This window comes from Galleria mellonella, unplaced genomic scaffold (genome assembly GCF_026898425.1).
Source record: "Galleria mellonella isolate WM207_F2 unplaced genomic scaffold, CSIRO_AGI_GalMel_v1 utg312, whole genome shotgun sequence".
Classification (NCBI taxonomy): Eukaryota; Metazoa; Arthropoda; class Insecta; order Lepidoptera; family Pyralidae; genus Galleria; species Galleria mellonella.
In genome coordinates, this window is record NW_026442074.1 from 8,245,248 (window position 1) to 8,262,596 (window position 17,349).

The 17,349-nt window shown below is 37.8% G+C and overlaps 1 protein-coding gene across 15 annotated transcripts in view; it reads left to right on the forward strand.

Annotated features, from left to right (window-relative positions):
- Positions 1-17,349, forward strand: part of LOC113515188 (peripheral-type benzodiazepine receptor-associated protein 1) — a 36,082-nt gene that overhangs the window by 13,819 nt on the left and 4,914 nt on the right. Inside the window, exons 1-19 of one of the 15 annotated variants that reach the window (XM_031908474.2) lie at positions 1,834-1,983; positions 2,767-2,988; positions 3,348-3,546; positions 3,631-4,545; positions 4,679-4,799; positions 5,323-5,500; positions 6,013-6,145; positions 6,923-7,137; positions 7,363-7,566; positions 7,653-7,850; positions 8,425-8,619; positions 8,876-9,130; positions 10,107-10,166; positions 11,275-11,364; positions 12,189-12,404; positions 12,493-12,714; positions 12,914-13,147; positions 14,824-15,001; positions 16,192-16,386. In XM_031908474.2, coding sequence (XP_031764334.2) covers positions 1,972-1,983; positions 2,767-2,988; positions 3,348-3,546; positions 3,631-4,545; positions 4,679-4,799; positions 5,323-5,500; positions 6,013-6,145; positions 6,923-7,137; positions 7,363-7,566; positions 7,653-7,850; positions 8,425-8,619; positions 8,876-9,130; positions 10,107-10,166; positions 11,275-11,364; positions 12,189-12,404; positions 12,493-12,714; positions 12,914-13,147; positions 14,824-15,001; positions 16,192-16,386 — 4,042 coding nt within the window. In that variant the 5' untranslated portion in view covers positions 1,834-1,971. Of the gene's footprint in view, positions 1-1,833; positions 1,984-2,425; positions 2,520-2,766; positions 2,989-3,347; positions 3,547-3,630; positions 4,546-4,678; positions 4,800-5,322; positions 5,501-6,012; positions 6,146-6,922; positions 7,138-7,362; positions 7,567-7,652; positions 7,851-8,424; positions 8,620-8,875; positions 9,131-10,106; positions 10,167-11,274; positions 11,365-12,188; positions 12,405-12,492; positions 12,715-12,913; positions 13,148-14,823; positions 15,002-16,191; positions 16,387-17,349 lie in introns of those variants that run through there. The other 14 variants (XM_052895969.1, XM_052895970.1, XM_052895982.1 and 11 more) reach the window with 14 other exon arrangements.

Here is a 17,349-nt window from a genome sequence, read left to right on the forward strand (position 1 = left end):
CTCTTTTTCTCTCTTTTCCTTCTGCATTCATCCATCCATTATGTATGTGTATACCAAATTACATTATGATTGGTTTAGCACAATATTAATATGATACAAAATAAGGTTAAAAAGAAAAATTGCGTGGATAAATTTATCTGTCTAGTCGCCATGCCTAATTTCAGACGTCGAAACGTCGCCACAGAGTCTGCCAAGCTCGAGAGAGAGGGAGGCGTACCAACAACCAGGTCAGCGTACTATTTCAACTTATGAGAGGTTTGAGACATAGCGGCGGCGCTCACAGTCGTTGCGTGTTTGTAGGTATTAGTAAAATCTAGCATTAATTTTCTCTATAGCTTTGTTGTCAAGTGTACATTGTTAAAGAGAGTATGAAAACCTATAGCTTTAACTTTGAATGTAATTTGTATATAGCTTAAGTCCTCTCTTAAAGTGTCTAAACAAATTAGTATACATAGGTGCTTAAAATTATTATAAATAAAATAGGTATGACCAATCTTTACTTATAAAGGTGAAAGGGAGTCTTTTGGTTATTTGTTTGATATCTCTTAGTATTATAATAATAGTCCAATCTACTATCTGAGATAAAGAAGTACATAGGCTACGTTTGATGCCGGTCAATCAATATACTCCAGGTATGCGGTCAGTCTTTGGTAAAAATTAGTTATTAATTAGAAATATACTGTATATTTTTTTTTTATGTTTACTAATGTAAATTAAAAAAAAATTTGGAATATGGACAAAACAACGCTTGTTAGGTTAGATAGTAACAAGAAAATATTTACATCAAAATTGTGTAAAAAAACCCAAAATAAGTGATTTGGAAGTGAGGTAAAATATTGAGTAATGTATTTTCTCTACCTATAGGTGTTTGAGGATCGTTCCCTTTGAAAAATATTTCACATATTCCTTATAGAAAATCAGAGCACGTGTCGCGCGTGGGACTCCCTAAAGTTTCATTATGGTATAAGTTTGTAATGTTTGGCATAGTGTACCCGATTATATTACAAACTAGCTAACCAGATACATGCTGTTTTAACCAAATTTCTTCTTTTTTCTCTAAAGTCTCAGTCTCTAATCATATATCATATTATGATCCTAATCAAGCGATTACGATTATAACATGATATAAAATTGCATTTGTACGATTTTTTTAATTCATTGCGCAATCTTTACTAATATTATAAATGTGAAAGTGAGTATGTTTGTTTCTTACACTTTGGCGAACTACAATTTAGAATTCAACCAATTGACACGTAATTTATGATAATTATTGAAAACAAATTAAAAGAGGTAATGAATTAGTCTATAGAATAGAAGGGATCGTAAATACTTATCTTAAATCTACGAATTAGTACACAGGTAGGTATCGATTTATAAAAAAAGATATCATAGCATTCGGATATCAGGCAGTTATCGATAACTAGCGAAACTGGATCTTAATAGGAGGTTAAACACATTGACTTTTACTAGTTATATAAGTACGTAATAGATTTTTATTTAACATGCCAATATTATGTTCATGATTGTGGATAGTAGACAGGATGTATCTATATCTAAGGTGGATAGGCCTACAGCTCTGTAGGTAATGGACGTTCACAAGGGCTGGTTAGGGCATATTATATCAGTCCTTATCGCCTATGACGTCAATCGATGCTACGAAGGGCGAACAGCTATCGACTAGAATTTACCATAAAATCGATAAATTATTCATACACTGGTTTCATGGGTGAAAGTTTTCTATTGTACGTTAAATTTTATATAGCTAAGTCCAATAACGGATTATCGGTCAAAGGTGTAATACTTGAAATGTGGGTAGAGTTTATACTGTATGTAAATGGTACACAGTGGATGTGACATTTGCTAATATAATAAGTCGATATGGCAGTTTGTATTACACGCCAGAAATAGAAACAATCATAATTTATTAAAACGAACTACTGTTTCAAAGGAGTGAAAATCAAAGACCGAGTAATGATACGTTATGTTAGTAAAAATATCCATTATTATTAGACTAGTATAGTAATATATTATCTGTGGTATCAGTAAAAATTTTATTTCTATATAACGACACGCGAAAAGAAAATAGTGCTAGTGCTAAGTTTAATTTCATTTTAGATGTATAGGTACGTCAATATACGTAGTTACATCAACTGTTTTGTATTGTACCAAACGAGAATCGATTCGATTTGTTTTGTGCCTTTTAATTAGTGAAAATAGAAAGGTGCCCTTGCCTATGCTAATACTAACGCTAGCGGGGTATCAGTAAGGAGGATAACATGAGGAAGAAGTCAGATCATTTACGTCATTGTGACGATTTCACTATAGAAATATGGTATCCAGAGGGGACAGTGCAGAGGTCACCCTGATAAGAATTATTGCTAGCAATGGTGTTAGTCACCCTTTCCCGTGGGTGTTCCTCTTAAAACATCTCCAAAGCCTAACTGCAGTTGCCAATCCGCATGCAAAGCGTGGCAGCTACTGACAAAACCTCCAAGAGGAGAGGCTTATGTTCAGCAGTGGTGAGTTAAAGGCTGATATTATTATTATTAGTTTTCAGGTTAATAACACATGATGGCTTTCTTGAAAGTATTATGTTATATCCATGGTGTCCTTCATGTCTGTAGGCTACTGTTAGTATTTTCCATCAGTTTGGTTATCAGATCATTTATGTCCCATTCCAAAGTGTATAGAAATGAATATGTAAAATATATATATATATATATATATATATATATATAAAAGTAATGCAAAAATTATGTTGTTCAGAATATGAGCGGTTACGGCGTAGGCCCGGGTGGAGGGATGTCGGCTGGCGGAGGAGACACTGACTCGCTGACGAGGCGTCTACGAGAAGCAGAACGAGCACGAGCAGATGCCGAACGCGCTCACGCCGATGCGCTCGCGCAATTGCGCAGCGCTCAGCGATCACCCCTCGACTCATTAAACGTCGAACAGCTCCAATCTAGAGCTAGGGAGCTAGAAAAGAAGGTTGGTTTTTTAATAGTACTAAATTTTTTTTTTATTGCCTACAACTTTGTACGCATTAATGTCGGAAGTAGATGGTAAGTGGATACCACTTCCATCTGATGTATCAAGATAAAACATATATCAGATTTTAAATGAGACCTTTAAGAATATGATTATAAAAATGGCATATAATTCAGTGCAATAGTTTTTCCCAATACTCGAACAAACAGACAGACCGACCAAAATTATAAAATTATGGTATGGACTTGTCTTGTTCTTACTAAGGCCTCTCACATCAATCATGTTTAGGCATCCTCTAGTTACATTATTAGTTAAACGTAAACGTGAAGATAACATTGAAATTACCTGCTTGCTCACAGGCGGCATTGGAGACCGTTCGTTGCGAGGAATTACAACTTGAGCTATCAGCTACTCTGCGCGCTCGTGGTGCATCCTCAGGCGGGAGTTGGTCAGCGCCGCCTGCGCAACCGGCCTCTGAAATAGAACGCATAATGGCCAAGATCGAGCAGGATAATCGTATTCTTGCTGAATTGGAACATACTAGATCTACTACGCATGGTAAACACATAATCTACTGTTCTAATTTATTTACTACTTTGTATGTTTCCATTTAAAAAATTAATACCTTTTTATTCTTTGCAGGTATGCAATCCAGTGGATCTAATCAAGCTCTGGGCGAGTTCCATTCACCGACACCTTCGCCACTACCACACTCGTACACGAGTACGACTGGCCACGTGGCCATTTGCCAAAGCAACACGATGCCCACACTTTCTTCGCTTCATGCTACCGGGCAGTTTACAGTCCCTAGCTCGAACTCTGTAGCCTATTCTATAAGTGCGCATAATCCTACTTCTTACTCTAATCCCGTTTCCGCTTACTCCACCAATTCCTACTTAACAAACACTCATCAAGTTACTTTCACTAATCCCGTGACGGCGCCACTAGTTAATAATATTGGTCAAATTTCTAACACCTTGGCAGGATTACAGAGCAACCTTCAAAATATTACTGGTAATATGTCAGCCATGAGTCTCGGCAGCGCTTTAACTGGTCCGACACTAACGGGCACTATGGCTGGAAGTGGACTTAGCGGTTGCTTAAATAACGTGCAAACTAGTTTATCTGGAGGCCTGACTAGTACACTCGGTGGAATTCAATCAACATTAACAGGAGCTTTATCTAATCCCCTGGGAAATCTCACGGGCGCAACTCAACTTAGTGCACTGAATACGAGCTTGACCGGTACAAGTGCATATGGAACGACTGGTACTTATACAAATCCACTACTATCAAGTGGCTTAGGAACAAATACTATGAACATTAAATTAAAACCTCTAGACGAAATCGATCTCGGAATAGGTAGATTTGGGACGACCACTACAGGAGTAGGTAGAGTAGCAACTCCTGTAACACCGCATCAACCTTCGTGGAGCTTAGGATTAGATAGCCAATTTGGACCTGATAGACTAGGAGGCATGGATTCTGGATTTAGCCACGATCGAAATCAAAGAGCTTTGTCAAGGATCTTACCAAATTCTGGATTGGAAATGGATGGTGAGTAACAATAAAATAAAAACAATAAACGCGCTTATTTCATCTAATGATATGATCATTTGATAGATAATAAAGTTATAATTTATATATTAAATAACATATATTAAAAACAGAATTTATTTTATTTTTACAGTTCGAAATACACATTACATGAATGGAGGTGCGCCAGCTGAAGGTCAAGTTGACATGCTAGATATTCCAGGAAAAGGGCGCTGTTGTGTTTACATTGCACGATTCTCGTATGACCCACCTGAGTAAGTTCAATTATTCTTATAATATAAAAAATAAAATTTAGCATCCAAGTTATTCTTTCTTACATATTGCCACATACATGGCAATTAAACGTACGATCCGCCTGATAGCGAGACGCTACTTGTGGTTTATGAATATCTTGAGTCATATTATCCAATTCTTTAATTTTCATTGTCAAAATGCCACATTTTATCTTTCAGTCTGGCATATAATATGTCTCATAGAGACAATTTTGTACAAAATATTTTTTTGGACTTGACTGAACATTTTAACTATCATGCTCAGATAGTTAATATGTGTTGGTAATATGTCTATTCTGTCTGACGGAGAAATTTAACGAATTACATGATACATACATACATACATATCTGTCTCGCCTGTCTCCCTACAATTACATGATATGAGACAAATTGTTTGAAAATCAATGCCACAATGATCTTAAGTCAGAATTTCTATTCTGACTTAAGGTTATTAAACCGTAAGTGACTTAATATAAAAACTGAGCAAATGTATTGATACTTTTAGGATTGAAAGTGCCGAAGGAGAATTATCTATCTGTGCTGGCGATTATTTGTTGGTTTGGGGTCCGCCAGATCCCAATGCTTCTATGCTCGACGCAGAATTATTAGATGGGCGTCGTGGCTTAGTTCCTGCTAATTTTGTTCAAAGATTGGTTGGAGAAGATCTATTAGAGTTTCATCAGGTAATTATAGTACTAGTAAGATTTCACGTAAAGTGAAATCAAATTAGTTCTATAGAGTAATAAATATGTTTAATATGTCGCCCATTTATTCCTGTAAAATATTTTCGTGGGTTTTTTGTGTAAATGTACTGAACGGATGGTCTTGATTTTTCGTATTTGTCATATATTTATCTATACATAATGAATAGTAAACAAGATACTAGAAAGTAGACAGTGGAACGGTTCTTTAAAGAAGTTTTTACAGTAGCTATTAGGTATTACTATTTGAACTGATACTGCTCTTAATTATGAACAAAATATTCTTAAGTTTAACCTACTTTTATTTATATGTAATGAAACATAGTAAATACAATGCAGTATTCCTTTTCAAAGATTAAATAAATTAAGACATTTAAGTGTATAGAAACATTCAGATCCATACTTGACTGAATAGTACATAAAATACTAAAATATTTTATTAATTTTGTTCTATATATCTATTAATATTTATAAGCTAAATAATCCTATTACAGGCAGTTGTAGCTACCCTTCGTGACGTGGACGAGTCTGCAACTACAGCGGTCAGCGACCTATCATTGAGTCGCGACGTGGCACGTCTCAGTGAAGTGGCCGATATAAGCGAAGGACCCGAAGACGATGACAATGGTAAGGCGTCCCTCAGTTATTCACTTTTTAATAGAAACAATTCATAATTATTTCTAAGACACTAGTTTCGAAGTATAGCACTCGAATACAAGCTCACAAATAAATATTTATTACATATAGATGACTTCTATTATAGTAGGTATCTACATATCAAAATTAGACGCTTTAATACAATTTCATGACTTAAAAATATATTATTTCCACATTTTTACAATTCCCTTTCAAGTTTGAAGGAGGATGGGCAAAAAATTATTCAATCTAGTCCGAGACTTATAATAATCAAACAAATGTCATTAAATAATAGTTTATTATTATTAAATATGTAAATTGTAATATTTTGTAATATAATATGAAATGAATAATTACATTTTGTGAAAGTTCATTTACTTACACTAATATAGATAATTCGAGGGTCATCTAACGACGCTTGGTTAATGGTTATCAATTGGAGGGCTATTTATATGTTTCTCATCCTTCTTTCGCATGTTGATCCAGATGCATTATATGCGCCCTTTAAAGATGCTTGTTAATTTGATCATATTAAAATAAAGCTTGTCACGGCATTGCGTCAACCGATGACAGTTCGATAAGTTTAGCATATAGAATAAATGCATTGGCCATGTTTTCTGTAGAAATAATAGATCTATAGTTGAACCTTTATCCTTCCTTTGTCCTCATCCTGTTCCTACTGGACTTCGCTGCACGCTTCTTCGCATATCACTCGCACTTCGCCTGCCTGGCTGCACTCCTACGCGATCAACCCTCGGACCTGAACAGCCGAGCTGTTTTTCTCGTCGCTAGTGCCCGCGCCACGGCAGCTCACGCTGGAGAGGCAGTTGAACAAGTCTGTGCTGATTGGCTGGACGGCGCCGGAAGGCGTTCAGCAGGCCAATATCGAGAGCTACCATGTCTACGTCGACGGAGTACTCAAGACTACCGTCAAAGCTACTGAGCGCACTCGTGCTTTGGTCGAAGGAGTCGACTCCAATCGGGTGAGTTACATAGTTTTTTATTCAGTATTTGATTAGTTTTTCCAATTGTCAATGTTACTTAGATTTCATCAATACTTAAAGAGCACCAATTAAGCATTTAGTTCATTATCACTGTTCGCTTTTAGATAAAGGTTTACCGACCCCTACATTTGGTATATGCTACAAAAACTGTATGTGAACGAAAATAATTAGAACTTGGCTAATATACATCATATTTCTTCAAAGCCTCATCGTATCAGCGTCCGTTCAGTGACTGTTACTCGGCGCACCTCCCGGGATGCAGCTTGTACAATGGTAATCGGACGGGATACTGCAAATATGGGTCCGACGTGCGTGAGAGCCACAGGCGTCACTTGTTCGCAGGCAGTGATTTCTTGGTTACCTGCCAACTCTAATCATCAGCATGTCGTCTGTGTTAACAATGTTGAAGTAAGTTGTACTACAATATAATATGAATAAATATAATAATATGTTCTTCATAATTGTGTATACTATTTATTTGTATTTTATTATAGGTACGAACTGTAAAACCAGGAGTATATCGCCATACTATTACTGGTTTATCACCAAGTACTCAGTACAGAGTGACGGTAAGAGCAAAACATTTGAGAGCTGGACCTCCATCAGGTATACCCATAGAAGAAGCTCCAGGGGCATATACAGACTTCCGAACCCTGCCGAAAGGATTACCTGATCCACCAAATGAAATTATGGTATGCAAATACACCACGCCTTTAAAATTAGCATGAAACGAACCAAGCATGCTTTATGACCCAACTTATTACATTTACACTCACATTCCTCGCTCGCTGAAACTTTATATGTAAATAATATTTCATCCGACAGACAATAATTGCAATAAAAATATATTACAAAATACTTGACTCCAGTTACGAATCGGCGAAAGCCTATATAGCACACGCACTTGAAGTCAGCTTTTTAACGCTTCACAAAGTGTGTGATGGACGATATTATATTATTTTCACCAATACTGATACACTTCTGTTCCTTTCAAATAATATCACAACCTCGAAGCACACAGCACCACCGAAATTTGAGGAAGTCGCGTCAATCGCAACCATAAATCCAGCTCCAGGAAAAATTATCTTGACTTTTCCCAATGCTCACCCTAGCTTAGCAACCCTGTCTTTGTGATGTCAGTTTTTCCCTCCATGTGGCTTATTAGTGGATTCCACATTGATCAAACATAAAATATTGTCAAAACCCAATTGGCTAGCCTCATGATGTTTAGCTGGATTGTTGGTGGTGATTGGTGCGGTGTCGCAGGTGGAAGCGGGACCCCAAGATGGCACGCTGCTGGTCACTTGGCAGCCGGTCCTGCGCCCTCCAGCTTCTGGTCCTGTCACTGGATATGCGGTATATGCTGATGGGAAGAAGGTGACAGACGTTGACTCGCCTACCGGTGACCACGCCCTCATCGACATTGGCAAATTGATTGGCCTCAATCCTAAATGTGTCACCGTGAGTATAGCTGTATGGAGCTTACTTGGCTATGTGAATGCTACGTTTTGGCAATATTTTCACAAAATCTATAACGTCTCTGATAATGTACAATTTTTTTCTGTACATTCATATTTAACAAAATACTTAGCTTTCGAAGCGTATGATGATGTCAAAGTTCATGATATTATCATCGCTCTAAATCAATAAACATCTTAATTGAAACTAGAATTAAACCAGTTCCTATTTTTTCGCATAAATATTAATTTATTTTCAGGTTCGTACAAAATCTCGGGACAGTCAATCTAGTGACAGTGCACCTACACCTATTCCACCAGCAGTGCTACGTGGAGTAGCATCCAGGTTACCCCGAGGGCCTCATTCCATGCCTAATCAAACAGGCGTACCATACAGAGGTCCACAGCGTCCCCAACCTTATCAGCACCAGCAGCAAGTGATCGAACATGATGAGAATTTATCTGATAAAGAAATATTTCCAACAAGTAATCGTCACGACCAACATGCTGCTCAGGTGACAACCCCTTTTTTTCCTAATGTGTTTTTATAAGGGTTATGGTTTTGATTCTTTTGTGTTAGTAAACATTTAAGAATCAATCCCATTATCGTATATTTCATAAAGCTTCATAAAAGTGTAACGTCCAGAAATGGAATACCTAATTTAAGAACGATTTTTTAATTATTGAAAGAAGTATAATAATTTTTGATTATTTTGCTAATTGGATTGAATGTTCTAAAATATATTAGATTTAAGTAAATAATTTATAAAAAATATTTAACTAAATGTTGGTCGTCACAGCACTCTGTATACATTTGGTTTGCAAATCAGTGTTGTATAATTCGTGTGTAACTTCAAATTTCATTTCGCCAGTACATTTCTTTATGATGTTGATTAAGTATTTATGAGCTTCATATTTTATTTTTATATCTGATGATTCTTCGTCTGTGTCTTCTTAGCTATCATTATAATGATCAGTGTCATATGCTCTCTTCTTGCGCGATAAGCCATCTTTTCTTTGTTTAGTTTCTTGCAATATTTGATTCACAAGTATAATTTTAAAAATATTATTATATGTATGCCCAATAAAAGTACCTGGCCCACAGATGGTTTGTCGCGTGATATCGGTGTTGCAAACTGCACTCTTTATACTATCTCCTGTGGTTCTGTCGCGGCATCTTCTAAATGTCTAGTAGTTTCTGCCGAACAGTAACACGACACGACCACCCGCGCCATCGATTAATAGCTATGCACTCGGCTCGATCGTTCAAAATTAAATGCATACTGCTTGCGACTAGATCAGTAGTCTCTAGTGCTATTGGCCGATACCCAAACAATGCACAACACCTTACAATAATATACTACCTAAAACAAATAAAGAGCTTGTACTTTGTGACACAGAATATAACGTCCATGGAGCTCATGAGTTGTATCATTCCACTTAGTCTTACCTTACCTCGCTCTCACATAACTGTTATACACCTTTCCATAGCCTACGAGTGGATTCGGCACAGGCCTCCTAAAGAGTATATTCGACAAAATAACCCCTTCGGTAAGGAATTTTAACACGTCTTTTCAAATATATTTTGTTTTATTTCTCATATTATATATGACACACCTGTTTTATTTAGCATTTTATGGATTATGTTTATTTTGAGATTGTTACTTGTTTATGTTATTAGTTATGTAATGAGTTTATTTTTATTATTTCATGACTTATATTTCACACAGTGTGCCAGTATGTAATAGTATATTATAATGATTATATATACTAACGTAGTCATATAATCAGCATATGAAAACAGTATAATTTACTTTATGCTTATACATAATATTATATGAAAGTAGACGAAAACAATTAATCGTAGCAAAAGTCGTTTAGCAAATTTATGCATAATTATTCTTGTCACTGATTAAATTAATAATCGATACTTCATTTTCTTATGTAGGTATAAATAGAAGAATTAGAATATACTATGTTAGAATCATGTAATAGAAATATATACCTTAATGGAAAAATTGCTGATGATTTCGGGTAATGTGTTGATCGTCATAGATTATTTGTTAGAACTTATATATCCGTGATAGCTGCAGTCATCATATAGAATGGGAATAATTCGACAAATCGGCACTAAATTAATATTTCATACATCGTTATCTCATTTACATATCATCAAACATTACACGTATCCATTATAAACTGACTTTCAAACACATGGAAACAACGAAGTCGCATTAAAGCCTCTACGAACGACAACAAAGAGTGTTGAATACATTCAGATGCTTCCACGGCAGTGAATTTCCATGTTTCCACTTCAGCTTTCACAGCTTCACTTGCTCTACGCGCCTGTAACTATGTGTTATGGTCTCAATATATCCATGAACTGACTTTACACTTCTGATTTAGCTTATTATAGACTCGTCCGCTTCCTGCGTATTCTATGACGATATCTTTATTCGCTTATCAATATTGTTACGTAAAAATGGTAAAATCATGAAAAATCAGGAGCAAAAATAAATCATTTCACCAGACAGCGACTGTGTATTTCAGCACCATTACGCCATGAGCATCGACCATTAACGCATCCATAATTTCACTTTGTTTTGTCTTGTTTAAAGAAACAAATTTATTCTATGCTAAAATGTTGACCGTGTGGTAGCAATCGGGAATACCAGCCATCGAAATCACTAAAGAGGGCGCGGCGGAGCTGGGTAGCGAGGATGAGGATGCGTCGCGTCGCCGCCCGCAGGTCTGCGATCTCTCCTAGTTGTCATCGATGTGCTCTCTATGTGCTAGCACTATTCACTATGCTCTCTCTTTCTCTCAACTTTGTGCGGACTCTCTCCCAATCACGAGTTTTCATTTCTCGGTGTTCTATATGTTGTAATCTTCACTTACTGTACCGTCCTTGATGTTCGATGCTACACACTCGACACGGGATCACGCGTTTTGACACGTCCAGGGTTTTGATGAAATGTAAAGCACATAATATTCACGTAAAGTTTCCCATCCAAAGTGATAGGTAATCCAAAATAACAGGCCCCACAGAGCACTCGATACTACAGAATCATATCACTCGAGCATGTACAGCGCGTGTTTGTATGATTGTTCCTGCATGTTGTCTTGGCTTCGACGCGTACACTCAGTACTCCTCTCACACACCTTCCAAACCTAATATCTCTTAGCGTTTGTCGCTAAGGGTAAGACCCAGAAGAGTTTTCGGATATATAGCATATTGGAAATGGTTCTCGAAGATTATTTAATATATGAGTTAGTTTACTTATGTATACTGCTGACAAGCACTTTTGGAACCAAATGTTATAATTAATTATCTGCTATGAATGATGTGGTTTCAAGTGTAAGCGCTGCACGCTAGCTTTCGTTGTGCATGGGGGTTGACTAGAGCTACAACGGAATGTCTTATTTATTTAACATCCAAGGAAAAGGTAACATTTTTATCGCTTACTTTTATGCAACGCCAATGAGGAATATATGGCTTCGAGCTTTAAATTGCTGTTGGCTTTTTTATGGAAAATCTAACCTTATTAATGTGTTGGTTCGTACGGACGTCAGCAGCAACCGTCCCAACCAGCGCAAGCGTCGCAGCAGCAATCGGGTCAGCCGTACCCGAGTACACAAGCCTACCATGGCACGCAGCAACCCCCCTATCAACAAGCCGGCCAGTTTCAAAGTAACCAGCCAACCCAGTACACCAGCCAGCCGCAGCAGTACCAAAATCCACCACCGAGGAACCATCACGAGAGAGGACGGCCTCCTAACCCACATCAGGTGCTTTCCTTAACTTTCTTATTCATTGATTAATGTGGAAAATAACAGATTTTAATTAAAAGATTAACTGTCAACCATTAAATAACAGCAACAGACCCAGCAGGGTGCCATGCAGTACGGGCCACGTGGAGCCCCACCATCTGGCCCTCGTGGTCCTCAGCCTGGCCCGCGCCATCCGCAACAGGGTCATCCGCAGTCTAAAAGAAGTCGCTACTTCATAGCGCTTTTCGACTACGACCCAGCCACCATGAGCCCCAACCCTGAAAGTTGCGACGAGGAGTTACCGTTCAGTGAAGGAGATACTATCAAAGTTTGTATTTTCTTCTTATTTGTTTTTTTTTAATTCTCGCACATTTAATAGTAGGATAGACCACAAATGCAAATATTGCTACTTAGTAAATTACCATGTTTTATGTCCTGAAATTGTTACATAAAAGTTTTCATGTCATTAGAATGGCAGATTATAAGCTGTTTCACTTGAATGTAATTTTCCCCATTTTTGTCTATAGGTTTGGGGTGACAAGGATGCCGATGGATTCTATTGGGGCGAATGTCGCGGGCGCCGAGGATATGTCCCTCACAACATGGTAATGGAGGTTTCTGAACAAGAGGCAACTGGTCAAGCTACAGCGGCTAAGCCACGGGACAGATGGACCGACGCCTATGCCACGCAGCCTGTACGGAGAATGGTCGCCCTTTATGACTACGATCCTCAGGAGCTGAGTCCCAATGTTGATGCTGATGTGAGTATTTATATCGCAGAACTGTATAACTGCTGCTACATAGTACGTAGCCCACTGAATTTTAGTTAGAGCAGCTAAGTAATCTGGTGTTTCATATATATATGAGAATTGTCGATGATCCCATGCTTGCAAGCGGTATCGAACCCTTAAGTCTTAGGAGAGATTTTGCCTCACTCTGCGTGTTCTACCGCTTATACAACGGATTGTGCTCAGAGGAATTATTCAATATGATGCCTACGGCCACTTTCTATCATCGTACGGCTCGCCATCGGCAGGGAGTTCACCCTCATACCTTACAGCCTAAATGGTCGCGTACAACGCGGTTTCAGAGATGCTTTCTCCCACGAACACTCAGGTTATGAAATGAGCTCCCTGCCGAGGTTTTCCCGAGAGACTACAGCATGGGGTTCTTCAAAAGGGGGGTAAAGAGGTTTCTTCAGGGTCGGCAACGCGCGCGTAATACCTCTGGTATTGCAGGCGTTCATAGGCTACGGTAACCGCTTACCATCAGGTGGGCCGTATGCTTGTTTGCCACCTCAGTGGTATAAAAAAAAAAAATATCTTTAGGCAACAGATTCCCACTTTTCATCATGAGAACTCTTAGCTTGTTTACCATTTCCAATCTTAATATTAAAAAAATCCCATACCTTGATTGTTTGCGCTAATTTCTAATACTAAATATTTAACCGATTTAAATAAAATTTTGTAAAAATGTACTTTTTTATTGTTTTAAACTTTCGCGTTGTTAACGCATATTTTAAATACATTACCGAGGCTTTCGTTGTGGCCACGACAGGACTAAGTAAGTCCTGCCATGACTACGACGTGGTGCAATTCACGTCGAAAAATCGCCAATAAAAATATACTGGTACCTTCAATTTTTCATCGCGTTAAGTTCCGATGGTATGTTTGAAATATGTATTTTTTTGCTCAAACTTGACAAAACTTGAAAAACGCAAGTAGATGATGATAAAAGACAAAACACAACCTGTCGGGTTAACTTAGTTTACTATTATAATATAATAAAATTGTGTCTGTCTCTATGTTTGTTCCGGTATCAAGCAAAAACTACAGGACTGATTTGGATGCAGTTTTCACAAATATATTTCTGAAGGTCTTACTTAAAATCTGATGTTTTGCCTTGACATGCCATTTAGAAGCGGGCTAGATTATTGATTTTCTTGCTTCTGAAATCCATCTGTACGAAGTAGCGAACAAAATGTCAGTTTATAATAAAAATAGAACGGATTGCATTTTAAATATTACCTTTATTTTGTTTTTGTATTCATATTTTTTTTATACAACTTAGAATGGCAAACAAGCTGACGGCCCATCTGATGGAAAGTGGTAACCGTCGCCTATAGACATGAGCAGTGCCATGGACATAACAGAGTATACTGTTTCACCCATGATACGTCCCACGCGTTGCCATTCCTGAGGACTCAGGTGTTATTCCTCTGTACCCAATAAATTCACGCTATATCCCACCCTTCAAACCGAAACACAGCCATGCAAACACAATTGCTGCACGGTTGAAACACGAATAGGACAGAGGTACCCAAGCAATCGACTTTTATATAATACAAAGTCTCCCTCTGGTAGCAGTATTAGTACTTTAAAAACTACTGCATTGTTGAAGCAATGTTTTTGTTCTACAATAAGTCCACTGTAAGCAGAGGCAACGATTGCAGGCCGAGCTGAGTTTCCAGACGGGTCAGATCATTCACGTGTACGGCGATATGGACGATGATGGGTTTTACATGGCCGAAATTGATGGCGTCAGGGGCTTGGTGCCGAGCAACTTCCTTACTGATGCAAATGATCAGTACGCCTCCGCCGGACAGACCAGTCAAGGTTTGTTGCTTGTTACAATCTAGTTGTATATCGCGTCTTTGTCCCTGTAAAGTTAAAGTAAAAGTGGTTTGTATTAGACTATAGTCTATTTGTAAACCGAATTTCTTTCGAATCTATTTAGCTGTTTAAATAGTAAATATCTAAATGACTTTCATATTAATATGTATAGTATTATTTCTACTAAGAAGACAAGAAAATATTTGCTTTTTCAATTAAGGTTTCAAGGTTAAGATACTTATGGCTGTGTAGTCTCGGCATAGAATAGGCCACCCCTTCCATGTGGGTGTCGTAAGAGACGACTTAGGGAACTTAAAATCGTAGAGGGATGGGCAGCAGTGTCCCTTTTAAAACATCTCTAAAAGCCTAACTGCTGTGGCCAACCCGCTTGCCAAGCATGGTTTATTGGCAAAACTACCTTTATGAGGAAGGATTATGTTCAGCAGGGGATAGTTAATGGCTGAAATGATGATGATAATACTTATGATAGTAAAGTTGCTGGAAATATGTAAGGCGAAGGAAATTGTAATGGTTTTATGACAAATTATACAAAATAAATAAATCGTTATTCTAACTACTGACTAATAGTTAGTATATCTGATTGTCTGAGACCACAGTGACGGAATTTATCATTGGGTTCGAACCCCAATTTTGGAAAACTATTAAATTAGTTTTTGATTAGTCAAATTTACGGCACTGACGCGAAACTTATTCGTAACTGTTAATGTAACCATTTCATGTCTACCATGATATCCTTCGATTACAAATTGATTGAACCCTATCTTGCATGTCCAGAGTACACATTTTACTATTATACCTACCTATAACTTGTGATTTATCTCTGTCTTTGCTGTTTACCCCTTTGTTTTAATCTTGGGCCTGGAGGATAGCTTTTAGAAAATATACTAAAAATATACAAATACAGTTTAAAAGAAAATCAGTGCTCCTATGAAACATATTAGCGGAGACAATCTGAATTAAAATAAATATCCTCATTAGGCCAGGACCGTGTTAGGTTTGATTTAAATTTACTTAAAATATTCTTTTAGATAGAAATAAATATAAAATCTAATTTAAATACAGTACTACGAACTTAATATCATACCTTAAAGAATAAAAATTAATAGCGCTATGAAAAGGCATCGGGGTTAGAACGGCTGAGAACATTGCTAGGAATGTAATGTAAAACGCAGGCGTTGCGGGCGGCGTGGGCGGCATGGGCGGCGTTGCGGGCCCGAGGGGCGCGGGAGGGCCATTGGCGGGCGCGGGCGCGGGGCGCGGGCGTGGCGGGAGCGCGGGCGCGGCGCCGGGGCCCGGCGCACGGGGCCCCCCGCCGCCACCGCGGGACAACGTCGCGCCCGCGCCCCGCAACCACCACCGAAAGGCAGGTGCGTCCACCCGCCCTCGTAGAGCCGCGTATCGGCTTTCCATATTCGCTGTCATAGTTACTTTCCCTGTTAGACTTATTAAAATATAAAAAAATTATAAAGATGAAATTATATATGTAAAATGACCGGGTTGTCTGTTCAGGTAGCGTAAAGAGTAAACAGTGAGAAAAATGAGGATATCAATTAGGAGTCATTGATTAAATATCATGCATTTTAGGCGCCACTACATCGGATTTTAGTCATATACAATAAATAAATAAAGTATACATTCTCTTCTATACTGACAATAAAGAAATGTGGAAAAACATAGTTAATTATAAAGCTGATACGATTGAATTCTGTTTGTTGTCTCACTTCATGTTTCTATTTTCTCATTGTTTGAAGCTACCAGAACAGTCGGCCCGGGCCGTTTAGGTAAGTTCGGTGACGATGAGTCCCGATCACCGAGAGCTTTGAGTGTTTCATGTTTGCACCTTGGACTTGCTATGTGACTACTGAGAGACGCTAGCTATTTCGCTCTGGTACCCTCTATCATCTTTCCTGTACACGGTTTTGAGATTGCGACGGGACTCGCTTGGCGAGTTTCTGATATTTGGTAATCCACATTCATAATGCTACTTTCAAATTTAAATTTATATTCAAATTCCGTACATTAATTCGTTGGCTAGTACTCTCCAAACTCTCCTCTGTTTAGCTAAGTGTAAAACACAGTGGAGTAACTAAAATCTATTTTATATTGATTATTTAAGATTTTCGTTGATATTACTAACATCTATCTTGAAAGTAATTTTAGAAATATACACACCATTTGATTATCCATGTCCATTTAACTTGTGGTATTATTACCACTTTAGTAGCAAAGTAAATTTTTAGTAATTTTTTTCATAATAAATAATAAAATTAAAAAATATCCGCCTACTGTAGCATCTTAAAAACATAATCCTTTGTCATTATTAGAGCTAT